The 25,537-nt window shown below is 41.4% G+C and overlaps 1 protein-coding gene and 1 long non-coding RNA gene across 2 annotated transcripts; both read left to right on the forward strand.

Annotated features, from left to right (window-relative positions):
* The first annotated feature begins 1,173 nt into the window (after positions 1-1,173).
* On the forward strand, positions 1,174-11,543 carry LOC118376662 (tetraspanin-7-like). The gene is made up of 8 exons (XM_035763405.2): positions 1,174-1,465; positions 6,342-6,530; positions 6,653-6,727; positions 7,026-7,121; positions 7,507-7,662; positions 7,867-7,950; positions 8,106-8,190; positions 10,779-11,543. The coding sequence occupies exons 1-7, from the start codon at positions 1,211-1,213 to the stop codon at positions 8,172-8,174; spliced, it is 924 nt and encodes a 307-aa protein (XP_035619298.1). The 5' UTR covers positions 1,174-1,210; the 3' UTR covers positions 8,175-8,190; positions 10,779-11,543.
* Positions 11,544-15,016: 3,473 nt separating this feature from the next.
* Positions 15,017-16,334, forward strand: LOC118383736 (uncharacterized). The gene is made up of 2 exons (XR_004825695.1): positions 15,017-15,155; positions 15,365-16,334. It is a non-coding gene; the product is annotated as an uncharacterized LOC118383736 (long non-coding RNA).
* Positions 16,335-25,537: the final 9,203 nt, after the last annotated feature.

Below are 25,537 nucleotides of genomic sequence, written 5' to 3' on the forward strand. Positions count from 1 at the left end.
ACAAATCAACAGCCAACAATAAAGACAGTAGAGTTAACTTAAATTGTTGTAGCTTCCTTTTGTTTACTCTTTCATGTGTTGTATTCATTAGACATGATAGCCCAGGCGTTATTTTTCTTGTTTTCTGTTGATGAATCATGCTGTTTGTTTTTCGATAATTGGGTGGTTTAACACAATTCGCTTCGAGGGGGTTTTTCCCCTCTTGAAGTCACTGAAATTCTTTGAATGTTTTCTTTTACATCTGTCCATTGTTTGGTCTAGGTGTCTTGCTCCAATTCCACATAATGCTTATGTATTAGGGTCCCATCCCTGGTTTTTGAAGTGTCCTCATGTCAGCACCAAGTGCACATCGTTAATCTAGTCAGATTTCACAAATATAACTGGTATGTTCTTATTTACCTTAGTCTGGGACTCCCTACTATATAACTAATTCATCTGAAGTTAAGCAGAGTGGCACAGCGGTCTAAGGCACTGCAGCTCGGGAGTTGGGAGTTCCATATGGCGGTGCCCAATTGGCCCAGCATCGTCTAGGTTTGCCTGGGGTACATTTACATTTACATTTAAGTCATTTAGCAGACGCTCTTATCCAGAGCGACTTACAAATTGGATAGGCCGACATTGTAAATAATAAATTGTTCTTAAATGACTTGCCTAGTTAAATAAAGGTAAGAAAAAAGGGCTATTTTTAATATGGAGTAATTTAAGTAGAATTTATCCTCGTCCTGATTTAAATTAAACCCTGTCCACGAAACCGCACCTGAGTAAAACAAGGAGTGATGTTCAAATCCACCTACTGAAATTAATAATGTTTACAACATTTAATTCCCCGTACAATTTTGAAACTGCTGTATTGAAAACCATAACGGACAATTAGGTCAATCATGACGTTGACAGCACACGCAAGAGCGGAAAATAAATTATACATGATCAAACACTGAATATATATATACAGCAATATTCAGTACTGCAATCAAGGCGCTAACTCTGTCTTTACCTCATTAAACCAATAGATACCTTAGTAGTGTTTTAGCCAACCGGCATCAATGGGGATTTTTTTATGAAAATTACATTTTTGTGACTAATAATATCTTATTGTGTTAAGCCTAGTTTCATACGTCGTATCCGCATTAACTGAAGTTGTCTTTGGGAATAATAAAGTTATTGTATTAAATTGTGGAACACCATAAATAAAATAAAAAACAACTAGGAAATGTACTTTATTCTCACGGAGTGTGAATCTGGATCAACGACGTCACTTCTCCTTGGATTCTGTTTAGTCGAGAAAAGTTTTCCAGCACGGCGCCTTGGTCATTTTCTTTTCTTGCCCTTTTTGCAACAACGATACTTTTTGACTGACCATTTCTGCGGAATAGCCGTCATGTCTCCCCCATCGAGAAGGCTTCAAACGAAGCCTGTGATTACTTGTCTCAAGACCTTTCTTATTTCTTACAGTCTCATATTTTGGGTGAGTATTTACATGTAAATAACTGATGCAAGCAAGCTACGGTAACAATGGGCCAAGTTAGCGGCGATGCCAACAAGCAACCTTTTCCCAACCATTGGCATTTACAAAGGAATAACGTTAGGCTACGGCTGACGCGAAAGGACTCGAATTATTGAAAATAAACACCGTGATATAGTGCGACAACACTCTGGTATAAAATAATACGTTTATTGGATATTGAGCGACGCCTCGAGCCGATTTACATAATTAATGTGCAAACTTTATCAGTAAAAGTTGGGGCCCTATCACAATTCGTCGTTATGTTGTAATAAACTTTACTCCAGGAGCGACAAACAACGCGACCGTTTTTCTTTTGTGTGTTGCAGTCCGCGAGGCTGCATTTCGATTGTTCACGTCGATTGCTGGGCTCATGTAGTTGAACATTTCCACCCAGCTAAGGCTCGTATAGCCCTTGATCATGGCTCTCAGTTTTATTACATTACACATATTGGAGAAAGGAGTCTTCTATACGGGGGAGTTTTGTGAAGAGCCCGGACGCTCGGTCTGAACATTAACGTGTCGTTTGCGGTACTGTTTTGGAAGCATTATAGACCTTATCTTTCATATCTGCGAGAAACAAAACGTTAGATTGACACACATTTATAGGGTAACGGTTAGTGTTTCCGCATGGCCATATCTCCATGTTACAGCTCCTATTTACAGAAGACAGTGACCACCTGTGCTATTTGGGAACTGTATCTAGCATGATCCGAACATCTGTGTGTAATGGAAGAAGGCCTCGAGAAACGTGTCATCGCTGAAAAAATACTATCAGCAGCAACTGTGATGAAGCCGGTTAAAATGGTTTACAGTAAGTTTATATTTTGCTTTTGTGAAATTATTTCGAGGTGATATGAAAGTAAAGGGCTATGTTTCTAGAACCCTGTCGCAATTGAGAATCGATTCAAGTTTGGATGGAATTCTTGAGCCAGTCTCTGAAAATAACATACGAACCTTCGACCTTTATTAAAGGAGTAACAGTAGGCTCCATAAGAGTGCATTTTGCGCTAGTGCTTGAGCTGACAGTATTCGGCAAATTGGCAGATGTTGTAAACAGCTTTTCTAAATGGTTGTTGACTGAGAAACAACATCAGACGACTGGGATTCTACCAAAATAATTATTATGAGCAAAAACATCTATTTAGCTGTAGTTTTAGGTGAAGTTATATACAGTGCCTTGCGAAAGTATCCAGCCCCCTTGAACTTTGCGACCTTTTGCCACATTTCAGGCTTCAAACATAAAGATATAAAACTGTATTTTTTTGTGAAGAATCAACAACAAGTGGGACACAATCATGAAGTGGAATGACATTTATTAGATATTTCAAACTTTTTTAACAAATCAAAAACTGAAAAATTGGGCGTGCAAAATGATTCAGTCCCTTTACTTTCAGTGCAGCAAACTCTCTCCAGAAGTTCAGTGAGGATCTCTGAATGATCCAATGTTGACCTAAATGACTAATGATGATAAATACAATCCACCTGTGTGTAATCAAGTCTCCGTATAAATGCACCTGCACTGTGATAGTCTCAGAGGTCCGTTAAAAGCGCAGAGAGCGTCATGAAGAAGAAGGAACACACAAGGCAGGTCCGAGATACTGTTGTGAAGAAGTTTAAAGCCGGATTTGGATACAAAAAGATTTCCCAAGCTTTAAACATCCCAAGGAGCACTGTGCAAGTGATAATATTGCAATGGAAGGAGTATCAGACCACTGCAAATCTACCAAGACCTGGCCGTCCCTCTAAACTTTCAGCTCATACAAGGAGAAGACTGATCAGAGATGCAGCCAAGAAGCCCATGATCACTCTGGATGAACTGCAGAGATCTACAGCTGAGGTGGGAGACTCTGTCCATAGGACAACAATCAGTCGTATATTGCACAAATCTGGCCTTTATGGAAGAGTGGCAAGAAGAAAGCCATTTCTTAAAGATATCCACAAAAAGTGTTTAAAGTTTGCCACAAGCCACCTGCGAGACACACCAAACATGTGGAAGAAGGTGCTCTGGTCAGATGAAACCAAAATTGAACTTTTTGGCAACAATGCAAAACGTTATGTTTGGCGTAAAAGCAACACAGCTCATCACCCTGAACACACCATCCCCACTGTCAAACATGGTGGCAGCATCATGGTTTGGGCCTGCTTTTCTTCAGCAGGGACAGGGAAGATGGTTAAAATTGATGGGAAGATGGATGGAGCCAAATACAGGACTATTCAGGAAGAAAACCTGATGGAGTCTGCAAAAGACCTGAGACTGGGACGGAGATTTGTCTTCCAACAAGACGATGATCCAAAACATAAAGCAAAATCTACAATGGAATGGTTCAAAAATAAACATATCCAGGTGTTAGAATGGCCAAGTCAAAGTCCAGACCTGAATCCAATCGAGAATCTGTGGAAAGAACTGAAAACTGCTGTTCACAAATGCTCTCCATCCAACCTCACTGAGCTCGAGCTGTTTTGCAAGGAGGAATGGGGAAACATTTCAGTCTCTCGATGTGCAAAACTGATAGACATACCCCAAGCGACTTACAGCTGTAATCGCAGTAAAAGGTGGCGCTACAAAGTATTAACTTAAGGGGGCTGAATAATTTTGCACGCCCAATTTTTCAGTTTTTGATTTGTTAAAAAAGTTTGAAATATCCAATAAATGTCGTTCCACTTCATGATTGTGTCCCACTTGTTGTTGATTCTTCACAAAAAAATACAGTTTTATATCTTTATGTTTGAAGCCTGAAATGTGGCAAAAGGTCGCAAAGTTCAAGGGGGCCGAATACTTTCGCAAGGCACTGTATATGTTTAATTGACAAGTTGACATTAAAGACCGGTAGACGGCTTTCATTTTTCTAACCGCTTTCTTTTTATAAATCTTGTGAACAATGCTGTTCATTCAATTTCCATTTTTCTGTCTACGCCATTAATTGAATGTGGCTTTTTTCTGGGTTCAAAGTTCACGGTAACATATTTATCTCAGCCGTTTATTGATATATATATATATATATATATATATATATATATATGAGGGTGATGTGTATCATTCATGGCCCGGTGGACTAATGACAGCACTCTGACGAATGACTCTTGTAGAAGGAAGGGCAATACATTTTTCTAGGGAAGATGCTGAGCTCACTGATGTGAGAACTTGGGCTATTGGTTGTGGGGGAGATGTTTAAGTTCCATGTTGACTTTTCCTTCCATGTGAGAAAATTCTGTAGGCCACTTATACCAACCTCAAAGCTTTTTCAGCTTTGTAAAGACCTCCAACAACAGTCACACTGAGCTGAATAAAATTGTTAGGTGCTCAAGGTGTATAATTAGGATGGTTGTTTTTGAGCCTTAAATCTTGAGTTTGTGTCAAAGAACTAGGCCAAACTTCTTAAAAATCCCCTTATGGACCTGAGAGTGCAGAAATATACAGTGTATTCAGACCCTTTTCCCACATTTTATTACGTTACAGCCTTAATCTAAAATTGATTAAATCATTTTTTCCCCTCAATCTACACACAATACCACATAATGACAAAGCAAAAACAGGTTCTTAGAAATTGTTGAAAATGTATTCAAATGAAAAAACAGATGCCTTATTTACATAAGTATTCAGACCCTTTGCTATGAGACTGGAAATTGATCTCCAGTGCATCCCATTTATCATCCTTGAAATGTTTATTGAACTTGATTGGAGTCCACCTGTGGTAAGTTCAATTGATTGGACATGATTTGGAAAAGCACACACTGGCCAAACTGAGCAATCGGGGGAGAATGGCCTTGGCCAGGGAGCGGACCAAGAACCTGATGGTCACTCTGATAGAGCTCCAGAATTTATTTGTGGAGATGTGGAAACTTCCAGAAGGATAACCATCTCTGCAGCACTCCACCAATCAGGCCTGTATGGTAGAGTGGCCAGACAGAAGCCACTCCTCATTAAAAGGCACATGACAGCCCACTTGGACTTTGCCAAAAGGCACCTGAAGTACTCTGACCATGAGAAACAAGATTCTGTGGTCTGGTGAAACCAAGATTCAACTCTTTGGCCTGAATGCCAAGTGTCACGTCTGGAAGAAACCAGGCACCATCCCTATGGTGAAGCATGGTGGTGGAAGCATCATGCTGTGGGGATGATTTTCTGCGGCAGGGACTGGGAGACGAGCAGGATCAAGGGAAAGATGAACGGAGCAAAGTACAGAGAGGTCCTTGATGAAAACCTGTTCCCGAGCGCTTAGGACCTCAGACTTGGGCGACGGTTCACCTTCCAACATGACAACATAACATTTCTGGAGAGACCTGAAAATTGCTGTGCAGCGACGTTCCCCATCCAACCTGACAGAGCTTGAGAGGATCTGCAGAGAAGACTGGGAAAAACTCCTCAAATACAGGTGTGCCAAGCTTGTAGCGTCATACCCAAGAAGACTCCAGGCTGTAATTTCTGCCAAAGGTGCCTCAACAGAGTACTGAGTAATGGGTCTGAATACTTATGTAAATGCAATATTTCATTTTTTTAAAAGTTTTTTTTATACATTTGCAAAAATGTATAAACCTTTTTTGCTTTGTCATTATGGGGTGTTGTGTGTAGATTGAGGGGGGAAATAATTAATTCAATTTTAGAATGAGGCTGTAACAAAATGTGGAAAAGGTCAACGGGTGTGAATACTTTCCGAATGCACTCTATATCATATATGCCATTTAGCAGATACTTTTATCCAATGCCACTTAGTCATGTGTGCATACATTTTACATATGGGTGGTCCCAGGAATCGAACCCTCTAGCCTTTCGTTATAAGTGCCGTGCTCTTCCAACTGAGCTACAAAAGACCAGCTGAGTGTCTGTGCTTTCTCCCAGTTTACAGGGGTTATCCTTCTGGCTGTTGGAGTATGGGGGAAGGTGAGCCTGGAAGCTTATTTCCAGCTTGCCTCTGAAAAGAGCACCAACGCGCCATATGTCCTCATCGGGACTGGAGCCATCATCGTCATTTTTGGCCTGTTTGGTTGCTTCGCTACATGCCGCGGTAGTCCATGGATGCTGAAGCTGGTCAGTTGCACTGTGAAAGTGTATCATTTTGTATTTTACATTCTCCTCAAATGTTTCTAGTCTTTGCATGCAGTCTTTGTATGTAAATTGATGAGTTTGTTTGTTTTTTGTTCCCCTCTCAGTATGCCATGTTCCTGATTCTGGTGTTCTTAGCGGAGTTTGTGGCTGGCATATCTGGCTTCTTATTCAGACATGAGGTGAGATCTTTTTCAAAAGTAGTGTTTCCACATCCAACAATTTACCAGGTGCTGAGGTATAAAAATGTTCATATATAAGAAATGGAATTACCCTGGCACTGAGGTATACTCCCATATAGATTATTCCAACGTTTCCGACTAGGACTACGAAGACCTTCTGGTCGTTATGTTGCAGTAAGCCATAGGGTAGTATAGAACAATGTGTGGGTACTTCTATGAGGTGACTTAAAATACACTTGCCATTACTATAGGATTCAGTTGGCCACAAATCAAACCCAATTCCTGTTGTTTATTGCAGATAAAGGCTGTATTAGGTGATGCCTATAAAGATGCTGTGACGAACTACAATACCACTGACCCCAAAAGCTCTGCAGTTGACACCATCCAGAGGACTGTAAGTTATATTTTTGTTATTCCTTGCGACGCCTAATTCTATCTGGTTCCTTTGCAAAGACCACAAAACATTCTGTTAAAATGTTGTTATAAAGCCACTTCTCTTATCAGAGACCCTGCAGAAGTATTTCTATAGTCAACTTTTACAGTACAGATGGCCACGACCCGGCCATCTTCTTCTCAGTTGCATAGATTTAGTTGGTATACGATTGTATTAGCTTATGGTCTGTCTTTTACATTATTAAATAACTTATTGACGTACAATAGAACCACCTTTTAAAACATTATTTGATTTGCCCACTTGGCTAAGTCATCCATAGAATTAGGAATTAGAAGTCACTGTTGTTATTTCCTCTTGATGATTAGTAAATGTGTATTTTGTACAGTTGTACTGCTGTGGAGTGAATAGTTACAAGGACTGGAACACCACAAAGTACTTCAAAGACAATGGCGTCCCTGTCAGCTGTTGCAAAGCGAACGCGGTCTGCTCTGTCGAGAAGCTCAAGGACCTTGACAAGGCTCGTGACGTGGTGTATGACACGGTGAGAGCACTGCCTCCATATCACTATCAATCATATCACACAGAATTGTCAGAGCTTTGTGTCTCTGGTTAGCTAAGTTCAGACCCTGCTTTGATTCATAGTTTGTCAGTATTTTAGATCAAGTGTTTGCCAATCAGTAGGCGTAATGAACAGCAGCTATAACCTAAAGGAACCATTGTTTTCCTTCTGCTTAACATGTTTTAGGGCTGCTTCTCACTGGTGACCACTTTGATGGAGTCTAACCTGGGAATCATTGCAGGGATATCTTTTGGAATTGCGTTCTTCCAGGTACATGGGGGGGGGGGAGAGATACAATAATGTTATTACCTGTAACATGGATCTTGAAATGTTGTGAGATCATCAAGAAAATGCTAGATTTAACCTTGTCCTTTTTTTTTTTTGGTTCACATCCTAATTGAAACTCTGTTTAACTTTCTGCCTAGCTCATTGGGGTATTCTTGTCCTGCTGCTTGTCTCGATACATCACCAACAACCAGTATGAGATGGTCTAGCAGTGTCCTTCCACAGGTAGTACCCTACAAGAACTAGTGGTGTGGGATCCCATCCCATGCCTCCATTGCTTTCACATAGAAAGGAATGTCTTAGGACTGCTCAAAATGTTGATTCCCGTGTATCCCAGTTAGAGCGTTGCGCTTGCAGCGCCAGGGTTCTGGGTTTGATTTCCATGGGGGACCAGTATGTGAAAAAAGTATTAAAATGTATGCACTCACTACTGTAAGTTGCTCTGGATAAGACTGTCTGCTAAATGATAACATGTTACGTATGACAATATAATCATTTACATGACACTGGAATCCCTGTACTTGGTTTGGTCACTTAAGTTTCTGTTTATCAACTTCTTGATTCCGCCACTACCGAAGAGAGCATTTTCATGAAAGGAAATGCCCACTTCCGGACATCAGATATGGTATTCATTACTTAGGATGGGCGATCGTGTACAATACCAGTCAAAAATTTGGATACACCCACTCATTCAAGGGTTTTTCTTATTTGTTTTACTATTTTCTACGTTGTAGAATAGTAGTGATGTCAAAACTGTGAAATAACACATGGAATCATGTAGTAACCAAAAAGTGTTCAACCGATCAAATTAGATTTTAGATTCTTCAAAGTCGCCACCCTTTGCCTTGACTGCTTTGCACACTGTTGTCATTCTCTCAATCAGCTTCACTTGGAATGCTTTTCCAACAGTCTTGAAGGAGTTCCCACATATGCTGAGCACTTGTTGGTTGCTTTTCCTTCACTCTGTGGTCCTAACCATCTCAATTGGGTTGAGGTCGGGTGATTGGAGGCCAGGTCATCTGGTGTAGCATTCCATCACTCTCCTTCTTTGTCAAATAGTCCTTACACAGCCTGGAGGTGTGTTAGGTCATTGTCCTGTTGAAAAACAAATGATAGTCCCACTAAGCGCAAACCAGGTGGGATAGCGTATCGTTGCAGAATGCTGTGGTAGCCATGCTGGTTAAGTATGCCTTGAATTCTATATAAATCATTGACAGCAAAGCACCCACACATCACACCTCCTACCCCATGTTTCACGGTGGGAACCACACATGCGGAGATCATCCATTCACCTACTCTGCGTCGTACAAAGATCAAAAGGACACATTTCCACCGGTATAATGTCCATATGGCTTGTGTTTCTTGGCCCAACCAAGTCTCTTCTTCTTATTAGTATCTTGTAGTAGTGGTTTCGTTGCAGCAATTTGACCATGGAGTCCTGATTCACACGGTCTCCTCTGAACAGTTGATGTTGAGATCAAATTTATTTATACAGCCCTTCTTACATCAGCTGATATCTCAAAGTGCTGTACTGAAACTCATCCTAAAACCCCAAACAGCAAGCAATGCAGGTGTAGAAGCACGTGACTAGGAAGAAACCTAGAGAGGAACCAGGCTATGAGGGGTGGCCAGTCCTCTTCTGGCTGTGCCGGGTGGAGATTATAACAGAACATGGCCAATATGTTCAAATGTTCATAAATGACCAGCATGGTCAAATAATAATAATCACAGTAGTTGTCGAGGGTGCAACAAGTCGGCACCTCAGGAGTAAATGTCAGTTGGCTTTTCATAGCCGATCATTAAGAGTATCTCTACCGCTCCTGCTGTCTCTAGAGTTGAAAACAGCAGGTCTGGAACAGGTAGCACATCCGGTGAACAGGTAGCACATCCGGTGAACAGGTCAGGGGTTCCATAGCCGCAGGCAGAACAGTTGAAACTGGAGCAGCAGCACGGCCAGGTGGACTGTGGACAGCAAGATTTGTCTGTTACTTGAACTCTGAAGCATTTATTTGGGCTGCAGTCTGAGGTGTCGTTAACTCTAATGAATTTATCCTCTGCTGCAGAGGTAACTCTGAGTCTTCCTTTCTTGTGGTGGTTCTCATGCGAGCCAGTTTCATCATAGCGCTTGATGGTTTTTGTGACTGCACTTTAAGAAACTAAAAGTTCTTGAAATGTTCCGCATTGTCTGATCTTCATGTCTTAAAGTAATGGACTGTCATTTCTCTTTGCATATTTGAGCATTTCTTGCCATAATATGGACTTGGTCTTTTAAGAAATAGTGCTATCTTCTGTATACCACCCCTACCTTGTCACAACACAACTGATTTAAACGCATTAAGAAGGAAAGAAATTCCTCAAATTAACTTTTAATAAGGCACACGTGTTCATTGAAATGCATTCAAGGTGACTACCTCATGAAGCTGGCTGAGAGAATGCCAAGATTGTGCAGAGCTGTCATCAAGGGTGGCTACTTTGAAGAATCTTAAATCTAAAATACTTTTTTGGTTACTACATGATTCCATATGTGTTAATTCATAGTTTTGATGTCTTCACTATTCTACAATGTAGAAAATTGTAAAAAATAAATAAAGAGAAACCCAGGAATGAGATGTGTCAAATGTTTACTGGTACTGTAAATTCAAATCACCATGTGGAAATGTAGTACAGTGCATCAATATTGTGCTCAACAGTTGAGTAAGACCAGTGGCTCAAGTCCCCAACCTGATTGTAACGTTGATTTATTGATGCACCGATAAAAGTAATGGAACATGTTAATGACTACAACCCATCTAACCTGTCTTTTTTCTTTGTAGGTCACTGACGGGCTGCTCATAATGCAAAGGGAACTTGCATATTTTTAATCCTTCGTATACGTGTAATGGTTATCTATGACACTTTAGAGTACACTCTTGCTGAACACACCTTTTAGACTTCACTTTTCAATGGCAGCCAGACTGAAGGAAATGAAGTTATTGGACACCATAAGGGATTTATTTCTGCCATTCTGTCATCAATGGGATGAAGCTTTGTCTTGCTAAGACTAGTGGAATACAGTTTATTGTGCTTAAATGTTAATTTGGGATTCACTGACTTTGTTTGATGCTATTATATATGACATGTTGCAATTGATTTGGTGAGCTTAGACCAAATATTAATGTATACGTTAAACGTTCTCATATGCATGTCATTTTTTTTATCGTAAAGGCTGCCCTCATATTGTTGTTTTATGGCATCTTGTGTGTTAAAATGGTCTTACTGTAGCGTATGTTACTTTCATGATCGGCATTACAATATTATAAGCTGGTGACTATAAATAGACCATCTGGAACACCACAGTAATTTACACTGTGGAAAACCTCCAGCGATCCAGCTATCTCTGTGGCGACTGGGAGAGAAGTATTCGAAGTAGCCTTTGTGCTGTTGACACGTAGTTAGAGAATAGAAAATTATACACCGTGATTTTGTGTGAACGTGAAGGCATTTTGTAAGCCCTTTGTGATTTACTGTGTTTAAGTCCGATATGTTCAGGTCTTGTGTTCACACAAATACATTAAAAAAATATCCTCAATTGAAAATAATTGTGTTAATTGTTCATTTTGTGTAAAAAGTATGTCAAATCAAATTTAGTTTGTCACATACACATGGTTAGCAGATGTTAATGCGAGTGTAGCGAAATGCTTGTGCTTCTAGTTCCGACAATGCAGGAATAACGAGTAATCTAACCTAACAATTCTACAACTACTACCTTACACTTGTGTATAAAGGGATAAAGAATATGTACGAGTGATGGTACAGAACTGCAGAATGGTGGTACAGAATAGGCAAGATGTTGTAGATGGTATAGAGTACAGTATATACAGTGGGGCAAAAAAATATTTAGTCAGCCACCAATTGTGTAAGTTCTCCCACTTAAAAAGATGAGAGGCCTGTAATTTTCATCATAGGTACACTTCAACTATGACAGACAAAATGAGAAAACAAAATTCAGAAAATCACATTGTAGGATTTTTAATGAATTAATTAGCAAATTATGGTGGAAAGTAAGTATTTGGTCACCTACAAACAAGATTTGTCTCTCATAGACCTGTAACATCTTTAAGAGGCTCCTCTGTCCTCCATTCGTTACCTGTATTAATGGCACCTGTTTGAAACTTATCAGCATAAGACACCTGTCCACAACCTCAAACAGTCACACTCCAAACTCCACTATGGCCAACACCAAAGAGCTGTCAAAGGACACCAGAAACAAAATTGTAGACCTGCACCAGGCTGGGAAGACTGAATCTGCAATAGGTAAGCAGCTTGGTTTGAAGAAATTTTGAAGCAATTATTAGGAAATGGAAGACATACAAGACCACTGATAATTTCCCTCGATCTGGGGCTCCACACAAGATCTCACCCCACGGGGTCAAAATGATCACAAGAATGGTGAGCAAAAATCCCAGAACCACACGGGGGGACCTAGTGAATGACCTGCAGAGAGCTGGGACCAAAGTAACAAAGCCTACCATCACACTATGCCACCAGGGACTCAAATCCTGCAGTGCCAGACGTGTCCCTCTGCTTAAACCAGTACATGTCCAGGCCCGTCTGAAGTTTGCTAGAGAGCATTTGGATGATCCAGAGGAAGATTGGGAGAATGTCGTATGGTCAGATGAAACCAAAATATAACTTTTTGGTAAAAACTCAACTCGTGTTTGGAGGACAAAGAATGCTGAGTTGCATTCAAAGAACACCATACCTACTGTGAAGCATGGGGGTGGAAACATCATGCTTTGGGGCTGTTTTTCTGCAAAGGGACCAGGATGACTGATCCGTGTAAAGGAAAGAATGAATGGGGCCCATGTATCGTGAGATTTTGAGTGAAAACCTTCCAATCAGCAAGGGCATTGAAGATGAAACGTGGCTGGGTCTTCAGCATGACAATGATCCCAAACACACCGTCCGGGCAACGAAGGAGTGGCTTCGTAAGAAGCATTTCAAGGTCCTGAAGTGGCCTAGCCAGTCTCCAGATCTCAACCCCATAGAAAATCTTTGGAGGGAGTTGAAAGTCCGTGTTGCCCAGCAACAGCCCCAAAACATCACTGCTCTACAGGAGATCTGCATGGAGGAATGGGCCAAAATACCAGCAACAGTGTGTAAAAAAACCTTGTGAAGACTTACAGAAAATATTTGACCTTTGTCATTGCCAACAAAGGGTATTTAACAAAGTATTGAGATAAACTTTTGTTATGGACCAAATACTTATTTTCCACCATAATTTGCAAATAAATAAATAAAAAATCCTACAATGTGATTTTCTGGATTTTTTTTCTCATTTTGTCTGTCATAGTTGAAGTGTACCTATGATGAAAATTACAGGCCTCTCATCTTTTTAAGTGGGAGAACTTGCACAATTGGTGGCTGACTAAATACTTTTTTTGCCCCACTGTACATATTAGATGAGTAATGTAGGGTATGTAAACATATTAAGTGGCATTGTTTAAAGTGGCTAGTGATACATTTTTACATACATTTCCATCAATTCCCTTATTAAAGTGGCTGGAGTTGAGTCAGTATGTTGGCAGCAGCCACACAATGTTACTGGTGGCTGTTTAACAGTCTGATGGCCTTGAGATAGAAGCTGTTTTTCAGTCTCTCGGTCCCTGCTTTGATGCACCTGTACTGACCTCGCCCATGTGACATCGGGTGGTGTAAGTGTCCTGGAGGGCAGGTAGTTTGGCGGTGATACAGCCAGACAGGATGCTCTCGATTGTGCATCTAGAAGTTTGTGAGTGCTTTTGGTGACAAGCCAAATTTCTTCAGCCTCCTGAGGTTGAAGAGGTGCTGCTGCGCCTTCTTCACAACGCTGTCTGTGTGGGTGGACCAATTCAGTTTGTCTGTGATGTATATGCCGAGGAACTTGAAACTTTTCACCTTCTCCACCACTGTATCGTCGACGTGGATAGGGGGCTGCTCCCTCTGCTGTTTCCTGAAGTCCACAATCATCTCTGTTTTGTTGACGTTGAGTGTGAGGTTATTTTCCTGACACCACACTCCGAGGGCCCTCACCTCCTCCCTGTAGGCCGTCTCGTCATTGTTGGTAATCAAGCCTACCACTATAGTGTCGTCCGCAAACTTGATGATTGAGTTGGAGGCGTGCGTGGCCACGCAGTCGTGGGTGAACAGGGAGAGGGCTCAGAATGCACCCTTGTGGGGCCCCAGTGTTGAGGATCAGCAGGGTGGAGATGTTGTTACCTACCCTCACCACCTGGGGGCGGCCCGTCAGGAAGTCCAGTACCCAGTTGCACAGGGCGGGGTCGAGACCCAGGGTCTATGTGGGTACTATGGTGTTAAATGCTGAGCTGTAGTCGATGAACAGCATTCTCACATAGGTATTCCTCTTGTCCAGATGGGTTAGGGCCGTGTGCAGTGTGGTTGCTTGGTCTGTGGACCTATTAGGGCGGTAAGCAAATTGGAGTGGGTCTAGGATGTCAGGTATGGTGGAGGTGATATGGTCCTGGACTAGTCTCTCAAAGCACTTCATGATGATGGAAGTGAGTGCTACGGGGTAGGGCGGTAGTCATTTAGCTCAGTTAGCTTTCTTGGGAACAGGAACAATGGTGGCCCTCTTGAAGCATGTGGGAACAGCAGACTGGGATAAGGATTGATTGAATATGCATGCTCTGAGGACGCGGCTGGGGGTGCCGTCTGGGCCTGCAGCCTTGCTAGGTTTTACACGTTTAAATGCTTTACTCACTCGGCTGCAGTGAAGGAGAGCCCGCAGGTTTTGGTAGTTAGGCGTCTTTATTTATTTTTTCATCTTTAAAACAACTGTGTCGCAACTCAAATTAGTGTTTTATAGGCTTGCCTTGTTTTTCTATTGACTGAAATTGTGTGAAAATTGCATGCACCTGTGGTGTATTCATTATGGAAACCGTTTAAGAACCAAACCGAGCAACACTAGAGTTTCTATTGGACAAATTCAGGTAGGTCCCTCCCCGTTTCGTTACGTTTGCTTCAGTTTTGCAACATAGTCGGTGGAATGAATACTATTCACTAGGGAACCAACACGAAGTAAACTGTCTGTCCAATAGACAATATTTGCATTGCTAAAGGTTTTCCATTGTGATGTGCAGCAGCTGGCGAGTTTATTTGGCCACGAGGGATGCGAGTCTCACCCAGAAATCACATCACTGAAAACTTAACAGGTCAATTCCAACACTTTAACCTGATTTTCATTATCTCTAGCATAATACCAGTGTTTACATATTGAAAACGGCGCATTTATACGCTTTCTAGCCTCACTGGCTAAAAACTTTTAGCAGATTTTGAAAACTTTCTATTCACCCTGTGATGTCAGAGGATCATTTTTTAGAACATTATCGATCTTAAAAACACGCTGTTTTCACACATGTAGACACGGGTTTGGTCTTGAAGAAAAATGAACATGAGGTTGAAAATTGGCGGAATTACCCTTTAAGAACCGGCCTTCAGTCTGTGGCGTGTGTGGTGGGGAAATGGTGGAGGCATTGGCAAGTATATCGGTGGTACAGGACCAGACCAGCTGTCCAATCTGGGGGATCCGGTAGCTCTCACACAGTTACTGCATGAGCTACATTAAACACTGAAATCAAAACAGTGTTTATGTAACAAGTGTTGAATTTCATGTTGTATATTTACATAAAATCTGATTAGTTCCCATGCCTGATATTACTGTACATTCCTTTTGTTGTATGTGCCCTTTTTAATGTCACATTTCCTTCTCTTTCTGCATTCCTCCTAGGTAATTGGAACATTGTCCCATGAAAGTCATAATCCTGTGTGTTAAAACAGATAGTTTATATTGCTACTAACATTGTAATATTATGGTCTTCTACCAGTACATTGTGATATTTATGGATTTCATGCATTTATGAACTTTATCTGTTGATTTGTGAATGCTGTACATGCTAGCTAGCTACAGTACATCACCTACAATTCGTCATTGGGCTAGCATGGCTATTCATGTCTCCGGTTGTTCATTTATACTTTACAGAGGAGTTGGTGAATACGGACAGCACAACATTTAATTTATGGATGTTGTTTGTTTATCCCGTATGTCATGTGTTTTTGTTTGTTATTTAGACAACATTTTACTGTTTGTTTGCAAGTGCACGTCATACACTAACTCTACGTAATGCTTGGCTGTCATTTATGAAAGTTGGCTAGCCCAGTCCCATAGGCTATACTCTACATTGCATCATTATCAAACGAGACAAATGTTATTCTTATTTTCACACTGTCTATTGTATCCATGTGGAAGTGAGGAGTTGGTGCGCGAGGGCAGCTCAACATTTAGTTTATGAATGTGGTTGGTTTCTTTTATCAGAATAAAACATCAACCCTGATCCTTTGGTCATATGTAAACCGATCAAAATAATCTACACCAGTCTCATCTGCAGCTGCCCTCAGTGCAGAGACAAGGCCGGTGCTGAAGACATTTTTTATGATGGTGGGGGTTCTGGAGAAACTAATGACAGTCCAGCTCTCGACTTGAAGTCGACTGTTATGCTCGACCCGGCAACAAGGTGTATGATTTCAGTAAGAAACAGAAAGCTGTCAAGTCCTGCCAAATTATTGTGACCTCGCTTTGTGGAACTTCACAAGCCTCACCATAAATTTTCCACCTTCATTAAGGATAGGCCTACCCTAGTTGACACCGTTCAAATGAAGATGAAAATCTGCCATAATCACAATAGAGTACTTGACATGTACTGTCAATGGGATCACTACGGCATTTGTTACCAGAAATGGGCAGTATTTGTGTCGGTTACATATATTTGAACTGAGTATTTAGTCATTTGTATTTTTGGATGAACTGGTGGTAGTAGTTGGAGAACCATTGTAGTTCCTTTACGGTGGCAGGTTTGGGCCAGTTAAGCATGGCCGTGACTTTGCCTTCGTCCATGTTGACCCCTCCTGGTGTCGGCACGAACCCTTGGAAGGTTACTGTAGTCACGTGAAAGGCGCTCTTCTCAGCATTGACATAAAGATGGTGGTCCTGTAGTCGTTGGAGGACCTGTTGCACATGCTGTACGTGTTCTGCAAGGGAGTGAGAGTAGATCAAGATATCATCAATGTACACCATGATGAACTGGTTGATCCTGTCCAGGAAAACTTCATTCATGATGGACTGGAAGACTGCGGGAGCAGTGGTGAGACCGGAGAGCATAATCAGGTATTCCTAGTAACCCCTCGGGGTGATGAACCCTGGCTTCCACTCATCCTCACTTCATATACAGACCAGGTTGTAAGCACTACGTAGGTCCAGTTTGGAGTAGATGGTAGCCTGTCCAACTTGTTCTAGTGCGACCGGAATCAGAGGAAAAGGGAAGCAATTCTTGATGGTCAGGTCATTTGAGGGGTCTGTAATTTATTTATTTATGCAGGGACAGAGACTACCATCCTTTTCCTTAGCAAAAAAAGAAACTGGATGCAGCTGGAGATATGGATGGACAGATGAATCCCATGTCGAGGGCCTCTACTATGTAGGTGTCCATAGCCTCATTCTCTGGGCTGGACAAGGGGTAGGACCGACCCTTAGGGGGCGGCCCCAGGAAGGAGGTCGATCGCGCAGTCCTCCGGGCGATGAGGCGGCAGAATGGACGCCTTTTTCTTGCTGAAGACACTCAAACTGGGCATATACAGGTGGGATGTGGGTTGGAATGGCAGACTCCGATCCTTCTATAGAGGTGGCTCGACTGAAGCAGTTCCTAAACAGGTGGGAGACCATGACAGCAGTTCCCCTTGTCGCCAGGAGATGGCAGGGTCGTGAAGGCTTAGCCAGGGGTGACCGAGGATGAGGGGTTCTTTAGGTGGAGGCAACACCATTCACTGAATGGAGGGAACGAGGCCAATCTGAAGGGTGATACGTTTGGTCATGCAAGTCACACCCGAGAGGTTGTCTGTCCAGCGCATTAATCCTAAAGGGAGGATTAACAGGGATTAGTTTGACTCTTAACTGTTGTACCAGTTGTTCGTCAATGACATTCCCTACCCCCCTATTTCCTGACCCCATTACTAGAAAGAAGAGCTGGGATACCAAACCAAACAGCTAGTGAGTTGGTAGTTACTCTCCACAATAGAGGCACAGGTTTTCATGTAACCTCTTGTCTCTCTGCAGGCATGAGAGGGGCGCGGCTGAGTTGCATGAGTTCGGGGCTATTGGACCATGGTGGACGAGAGAAGGGCGTGGAAGACTTGCAGGCAATGGGCGTCTGACTGTATAGGTCTGCGGTCCACCAATGGATGTGGATATCCGGATGTATTGGTTGAGGTCCGTTAAAATCTCCTCTGCAGCCAAGGTCCTCTACCCCTTCAGGAGACTGTAAGGAGAGCTGGTTCACTCCATCCACAGCCGGGCAGCCTTGGTGCGGAACTCAAGGGCATACTCAGTGGTGGACCGATATCCCTGTCGCAGCTCACATAACAGGTCCCCGGTGTGACGACCTGAAACTGAATGATCGAACACCTCCTTGAAGAGGGCGTGGAAACGTGATTCAGAATACAGATCAGAACTTTGAGAGGTCCACAGAGCTGTGACCCAATCCAGTGCTATGCCTGTGAGTAGGCAGATGGCGAAGTCCACCCTGTCTTTGTCAGAGGTGAAGTCAGCGAGGTGTTGGTCTGTGTACAGGTTACACTGCATGAGAAATCCTTGACATTTCCCTGGGGAGCCGTCGTATTTACTAGGCATGGATATAGGGGAGGATGAACGATCGGTATCGGTGAAGCAGGAATGGACTGGCGAAGGAGGTCGCAGAGTTCATCGATCCTTTCCTCTCGTCGGGCTAGACGTAGCTGCAGCTCAGCTGAATCCATCTGTCGTTTTTGGTGAGGTATTCTGCACTGAACACGATAGGAGACAGAGAGCTGGTTTCAAGCGCAGAAGGTGTTTAATTGAAAGGGGCCATAGGAGGAGGCAGATAGCTGGGTCCAGGGGTAGGCAGAAGGTCATACACGGTAGGTCCAAAAAATGGCAAAAACTATCATACCTGGGGGGAGAGCAGGACAGGAACAACCAGCGTTCCAAAAGAAGTGTCTCAAAACAAACAATACCTGATGGGATGCAAGGAACTGAACTAAATAGTGTGGGATGATGACTTGCAGGTGTGTGAACAGGTGATTAGAATTCCGGTGATTGGGATCTGGAGCGTGAACTGGAAAGTGGGCTGCGTTCTGGGGATCTAAGTGTTTGGGAGTGTGAGTTGGACACAAATGTTACAGGACTGAACTACACTCCTATGTATTTTGTAACAAGATACATTTGAGAGCTGTAATTTACATTTTCAAAATACTTTTCTATACCATTTTTTTTATATTGGTTCACAATTTTGTGGCTCCCTTTCACCCTGCATTGGTAGCAGAAGTCTGATGGCACCATGGTGTGATAAGACAGTCTGATAAATGAACTATTGCAAAGCATGCTGAGTATTACTCTGCTCCCCGACCCCGAAACAAGGACAATAGTTATACCCAGTGTGCTTTGCAGGTAATTTTGGTGTGCTTATTTTCACATTGCATTTACATTTTGGTCATTTAGGAGACACTCTTATCTAGACTGACTTACAGTCAGTGCATTCAACTAAGGTAGATAAACAACAACATATCACAGTCAGGAAGTAAAACATCTCTGTAACCGTTACTGAGAATGTTGTTGCTGTTCGAGCCATCTACTTGCAAATGTATTTCTGCATTTTAAAATACAAAATGTATGTATTTTAATGAAATACATTTCAAAATACAATTATTTTATAGTTTATTTTGACACATAGATCTTTATGGTATTTTGTCATTGTATTTTATTATTTTTTACCAACCCCTGTCTCTTACTTGCACCATGGATCAAAACCATGGACAAATGGTTGTTGTAGCAGCAGGTCGGGCTGTGCAACACGTGAGAATAGAACAAATTAGATCATTGGCTCATGACTTCCATGCTGGTTGTCCCTGTTATCATCTTTCTTTCTTCTCCAATTTCAAATTTGTTTTTGCCTGTGTATTTTGCAGGGTAGATACATCACCAGGATGGACGACAAGTTGTGAGCCGTCTCATATTATTTTGTAAAGATTCATTTCATGTAAAGCTCCACCTCTAAAAGCTCTGTCGCTTGTCTCTCTATGTGTGTGACTCTTCTACAAATTAAGTGAATAACATAGGTTAAAATGTAATTTGATTGATAGTGTCTGGTGTGTAAATGTGAAAAAAACATTTATAAGAGCGAACTCTGTATTTTTGGGTTGTGCATTGCAATACAATCACGGTTGTTGAGGTGAAGGATTCAATTGAAGCCTTTACGGGAGGAAGCGCCATCACGGTTGTTGACATGAAGGATTAAGTTAAAACATTAGCAGGTGTGAATGACATTATGTGAAACTCCAATTTCACAGTTATTTTCAATTTATGAACTGAGCAGGAGCAAAGGACCTTCGGTGAAGTTCTACATGGTAAAATTCTCTGTTCATTTTTTGAGCAGAGTGGGGGTGACAGACTCTGGTGAAGCCCTTTCTGACAGATTATTCGGTCAATTTTTGTACGTTTTGATGGAACTCTATATGATAGACACACTTTTTGTTTATTTCATACAGTTGAAGTTGGAAGTTTACATACACCATAGCCAAATACATTTAAACTCAGTTTTTCACAATTCCTGATATTTAATCCTAGTAAAAATTCCCTGTCTTAAGTCAGTTAGGATCACCACTTTATTTTAAGAATGTGAAATGACAGAATAATAGTAGAGAGAATGATTTATTTCAGCTTTTATTTCTTTCATCACATTCCCAGTGGGTCAGAAGTTTACATACACTCAATTCGTATTTGGTAGCATTGCCTTTAAATTGTTTACCTTGGTTCAAATGTTTTTGGGTAGCCTTCCACAAGCTTCCCACAATAAGTTGGGTGAATTTTGGCCCATTCCTCCTGACAGAGCTGGTGTAACTGAGTCAGGTGTGTAGGCCTCCTTGCTCGCACACGCTTTTTCAGTTCTGCCCACAAATTTTCTCTGGGATTAAGTTCAGGGCTTTGTGATGGCCACTCCAATACCTTGACTTTGTTGTCCTTAAGCCAATTTCTTAAAACTTTGGAAGTATGCTTGGGGTCATTGTCCATTTGGAAGACCCATTTGCGACCAAGCTTTAACTTCCTGACTGATGTCTTGAGATGTTGCTTCAATATATCCACATAATTTTCCTACCTCATGATGCCATCTATTTTGTGAAGTGCATCAGTCCCTCCTGCAGCATAGCACCCCCACGACATGATGCTGCCACCCTGTCCTTCACTGTTGGGATGGTGTTCTTCGGCTTGCAAGCCTCCCCCTTTTTCCTCCAAACATAACGATGGTCATTATGGCCAAACAGTTCTATTATTGTTTCATCAGTCCAGAGGACATTTCTCCAAAAAGTGCGATCTTTGTCCCCATGTGCAGTTGCAAATCACAGTCTGGCTTTTTTGGGGGGGTTTTGTAAAAGTGGCTTCTTCCTTGCTGAGCTGCCTTTCAGATTATGTCGATATAGGACTCATTTTACTATGGATATAGATACTTTTGTAACTGTTTCCTCCAGCATCTTCACAAAGTCCTTTGCTGTTGTTCTGGGATTGATTTACACTTTTCGCACCAAAGTATGTTCATCTCTAGAAGACAGAGCACTTCTCCTTCCTGAGCGGTATGACGGCTGCGCGGTCCCATGCTGTTATTACTTGTGTACGATTGTTTGTACAGATGAACGTGGTACCTTCAGGCGCTTGGAAATTGCTCCCAAGGATGAATCAGACTTAAGGAAGTCTACAATTATTTATTTTTTTAGTTCTTGGCCGATTTCTTTTGATTTTCCCATGATGTCAAGCAAAGAGGCACTGAGTTTGAAGGTAGGCCTTGAAATACATCCACAGGTACACCTCCAATTGACTCAAATTATGTCAGTTAGCTTTTCAGAAGCTTCTAAAGCCATGACATAATTTTCTGGAATTTACCAAGCTGTTTAAAGTCATAGTCAACTTAATAAACTTCTGAACCACTGGAATTGTGATACAGTGAATTGTAAGTGAAATAATCTGTTTGTAAACAATTTTTGGAAAAATGTATTGTGTCATGCACAAAGTAGATGTCCTAACCGACTTGCCAAAACTATAGATTGTTAACAAGAAATGTGTGGAGTGGTTGAAAAATGAGTTTTAATGACTCCAACCTAAGTGTATGTAAACTTCAGACTTCAACTGTATAAGGAGGATAGCGAAAGGGTATGCATGAGCCAGCTATGTGTAATTGTACATGTGACAGTATGATTAATTGAGTGATTGTGTGACTCATATGGTTTAAGAGCAGCACTGGGTCTCGCGAAAGATATGTGTCGCTGACGCTGTCTATAGTGATAGACAGTCGCCCTAATGTTAAAGTGATTCCTCCAGAGAGTTTGATGACCTGGGTTGACCTCCACGATCATGGAAGGTTTTTAGAATAGGCCTAAATTGAAATGGAGATGACGGCTAATGCTGAGTGCTTAAAAGTAACAGAAGGTATATTTGTTTATCCTGAAGGAAATATTCAAAAATGATATCCAACGAAAAAGGGTTTAAACCCGAGGTAGAGGTTTTAACATAGACCATGAGTACCATGAATCTTGTCTATCAGTTGAAGTTGAGTTTATAGGGGGTGTTGACAGTATGGTTCAGAGTATGAATGTGTTATTAGCAGCTTCTAGCAAGCACTCAGATAATGCAGTTGAGTGGTCATCTGAAACTAGTGTGTTTTTTTAAAGATAAACAGCTAAACAGACAGATGGGCTGCTTCTGGACCTGATATTTGGGGAAAATTTGCAAAGCACTATACATTTCTCTCATTCTCCTAACATACAAATCACATGAGAATCGAAGGTCATTTCCATTCCGTTCCCCCTCCAGCACATCTAGGTTAAAGATACGCTTCCTGGGGACTCGTAGATAAGCCTCCACCAGTGAAAGTGAGTGGTAGCCTACTCGCCTACTTGCTTAACTCAAACAGGCTGTAAGAGAAAATAGACCGCACAGCTAAGAATAGCAGTAAATACATAAGATCGTCAACCTGGCTGACATGATGATCTAATTATTATTAAATAAAATGATAATTTCATACTAAATATAATCTACTTCCATTACATGCAACCACTGTCAAAGACTGAATCAAGTAGCTGTTTTTTTGTAGAATGAGGACTCCGAACCAAAAGAGCTGATAAACTGGCACCCCAGAACGTGTAAATAACAGATTTCATATTTTGACTATTGATTCTCTCAGGGACAGGAAGTATAGACCGCAAGCCATACGTCAAATGCAACAGGCCTTGACAATAAGATGAGACTAGTGGAAAGAACTCTGGGATGGTTTCAACTTTAGTAGGTGTTATCGAGGCCTCCTGCAGTGCCAGTTGCAGCAAGCTCGATTAAAAAAGGGAAGTGAGGTACATAATTAAGGCCTCCCAAGATGTCTTCCTCCCAAGGAAGACAGCATACACAAAGTAATTCAGAAAAAGGCAGAATTAAAATGTTTGATTAAGATTGTAAAGATTGATTAAGATTTCGCATCGTGAAAACTAACTAAAAGTTTATTTTCTCTTCCAGGCCTGATGGAATGTCCACTACCAAGTATTCTGATGAGTTTAACAAGGATTTTGTATCTCTCCCTTTGAAATTCTTCTAGAGGCACGCCACCTTGGGAGAACATGTTTAGGTACCAGAAACCGGCTGTTAAAGGAGCTCCCAATGTAGTAAGTCCCGGGCCATTTGTTTGTAATTGTTTTGGGATTGCCAAAATTTTTTATTTCCCGTAGAGGAGTGATTGTTGATTGTGGGGATCTTCACACTGGGGGATTTTTTTTTAGCAATCTTGATTTTAAAGAAATGCATTGAGATATGTGTATGTACCAATCCCAGTATTCCCATTTAAATGAAATGAATGAAATAAATATTAACAAACATATGCTAACTTTACATGTCTGTCTCAGAATTACAAGTATATCTCATAAATAAATATTAATACATGCAGCATAACAGACACCATTTCTTCCCTGGTCCATTTGAATGACAATATTGTAAAATTGTCCCATCCCCTTCTGCAACTGCCTGACAATATGTGATAAAGTGAAAATCTGATGTCTGTGTCCCACCCTAACCCGCTAATATAGAAAATGTGCTGTAGGCTAGTCAGAGATGGCCGGGGGGCATAACTTTTTTTTGCCTGAGTTAGATACACAATACAGTTATGTGGAGAAAAAGCGCATGGCTTGATTTGATGGTCCATCTCTGACTAGCCTACAGCACATTTTCTATATTAGCGGGTTAGGGTGGGACACAGACATCAGATTTTCACTTTATCACATATTGTCAGGCAGTTGCAGATGGGTTATTAGCAATTGGGGGCGGGGGCGGGTGCGGGTGAACAAATAGCTGACCAGCACACCACTAGTGTGGGCTATCAAGATTGCCTCTGACTGGCAAGAACTCACAGGGGGTGTGGCCCAGGGAGCACTGTTAGGTTTATTGATCTTCCTTGCAGTTATTGACAGTGCTGCCAGAGACAATGACAATCGCTGGAAATATATTTTAATGATTTCAATTGAATCCATAATTGTACAGTGGATAATATCTCCACACCAAAAGCAACCTTAACTGGTCTATAAGAATAGGTCCATAGAAGTGACATTGCCCTAAATCCTTTAAAATGCAAGATCCTGTAACATTCTATACATTTTGTCATAGCTTATGCTATCTGAGTGAGTCAAACATTATAACAAAATCAATGGGGGGCCCATGCCATAATAAAAATACTCCTGAATGCTTAATTATTTTAATTTTAGAATCTCCCTGTTAAGAACTGTTAGTTCTCAAAAATGATCTTATTAAAAAAATATGGTCCATTATCTTTTCTACGTACATTATATCTGGTTTAAGTAATTTAAGTTTACACTGAAAAATTACTGTTTGGACATAGTCAGCACGGAAAAGCCCAGCCAAGACTTTTCTCTGCAGACAAAACCCTGATAAAATAATCTGCATAGGAAAGACCAAATCGAATCAATGATTTATAAGATTTAACGTATCACAAATGGACCTGGTAGCCATCTACACATGCTATGTTTGACCCTGCCTAGAGTATGTCGCACCAGCTTGGCACAGCTCCTCGACTCAAGGCCTCTCTGACCAACTTGAGCGCATACAGAAGCGTGCTTGCAGAAGCAGCCTCTGCACGCCATTTCCTGGATACAAGGATGCCCTTACTCCATATGAAACATGTATCACTAGCCACTTTAAACAATGCCACTTCATATAATGTTTACATACCCTACATTACTGATCTCATATGTATATACTGTACTCTATACCATCTACTGCATCTTGCCTATGCCGTTCTGTACCATCCCTCATTCAAATATTTTTATGTACATATTCTTCATTCCTTTACACTTGTGTGTGTATAAGGTATTTGTTGTGAAATTGTTAGGTTAGATTCCTCGTTGGTTATTACTGCATTGTCAGAACTAGAAGCACAAGCATTTCGCTACACTCGCATTAACATCT

This window comes from Oncorhynchus keta, chromosome 4 (genome assembly GCF_023373465.1).
Source record: "Oncorhynchus keta strain PuntledgeMale-10-30-2019 chromosome 4, Oket_V2, whole genome shotgun sequence".
Lineage (NCBI taxonomy): Eukaryota > Metazoa > Chordata > Actinopteri > Salmoniformes > Salmonidae > Oncorhynchus > Oncorhynchus keta.

Bases quoted from the DNA above. Each gene is read 5' to 3' on its own strand.
- LOC118376662 (XM_035763405.2), top strand. From the start codon at position 1,211: ATGTACTTTATTCTCACGGAGTGTGAATCTGGATCAACGACGTCACTT. The intron at 7,122-7,506 runs GTAAGTTATATT...TATTTTGTACAG, and splicing joins TTGACACCATCCAGAGGACT to TTGTACTGCTGTGGAGTGAA. The intron at 7,663-7,866 runs GTGAGAGCACTG...AACATGTTTTAG, and splicing joins GTGACGTGGTGTATGACACG to GGCTGCTTCTCACTGGTGAC.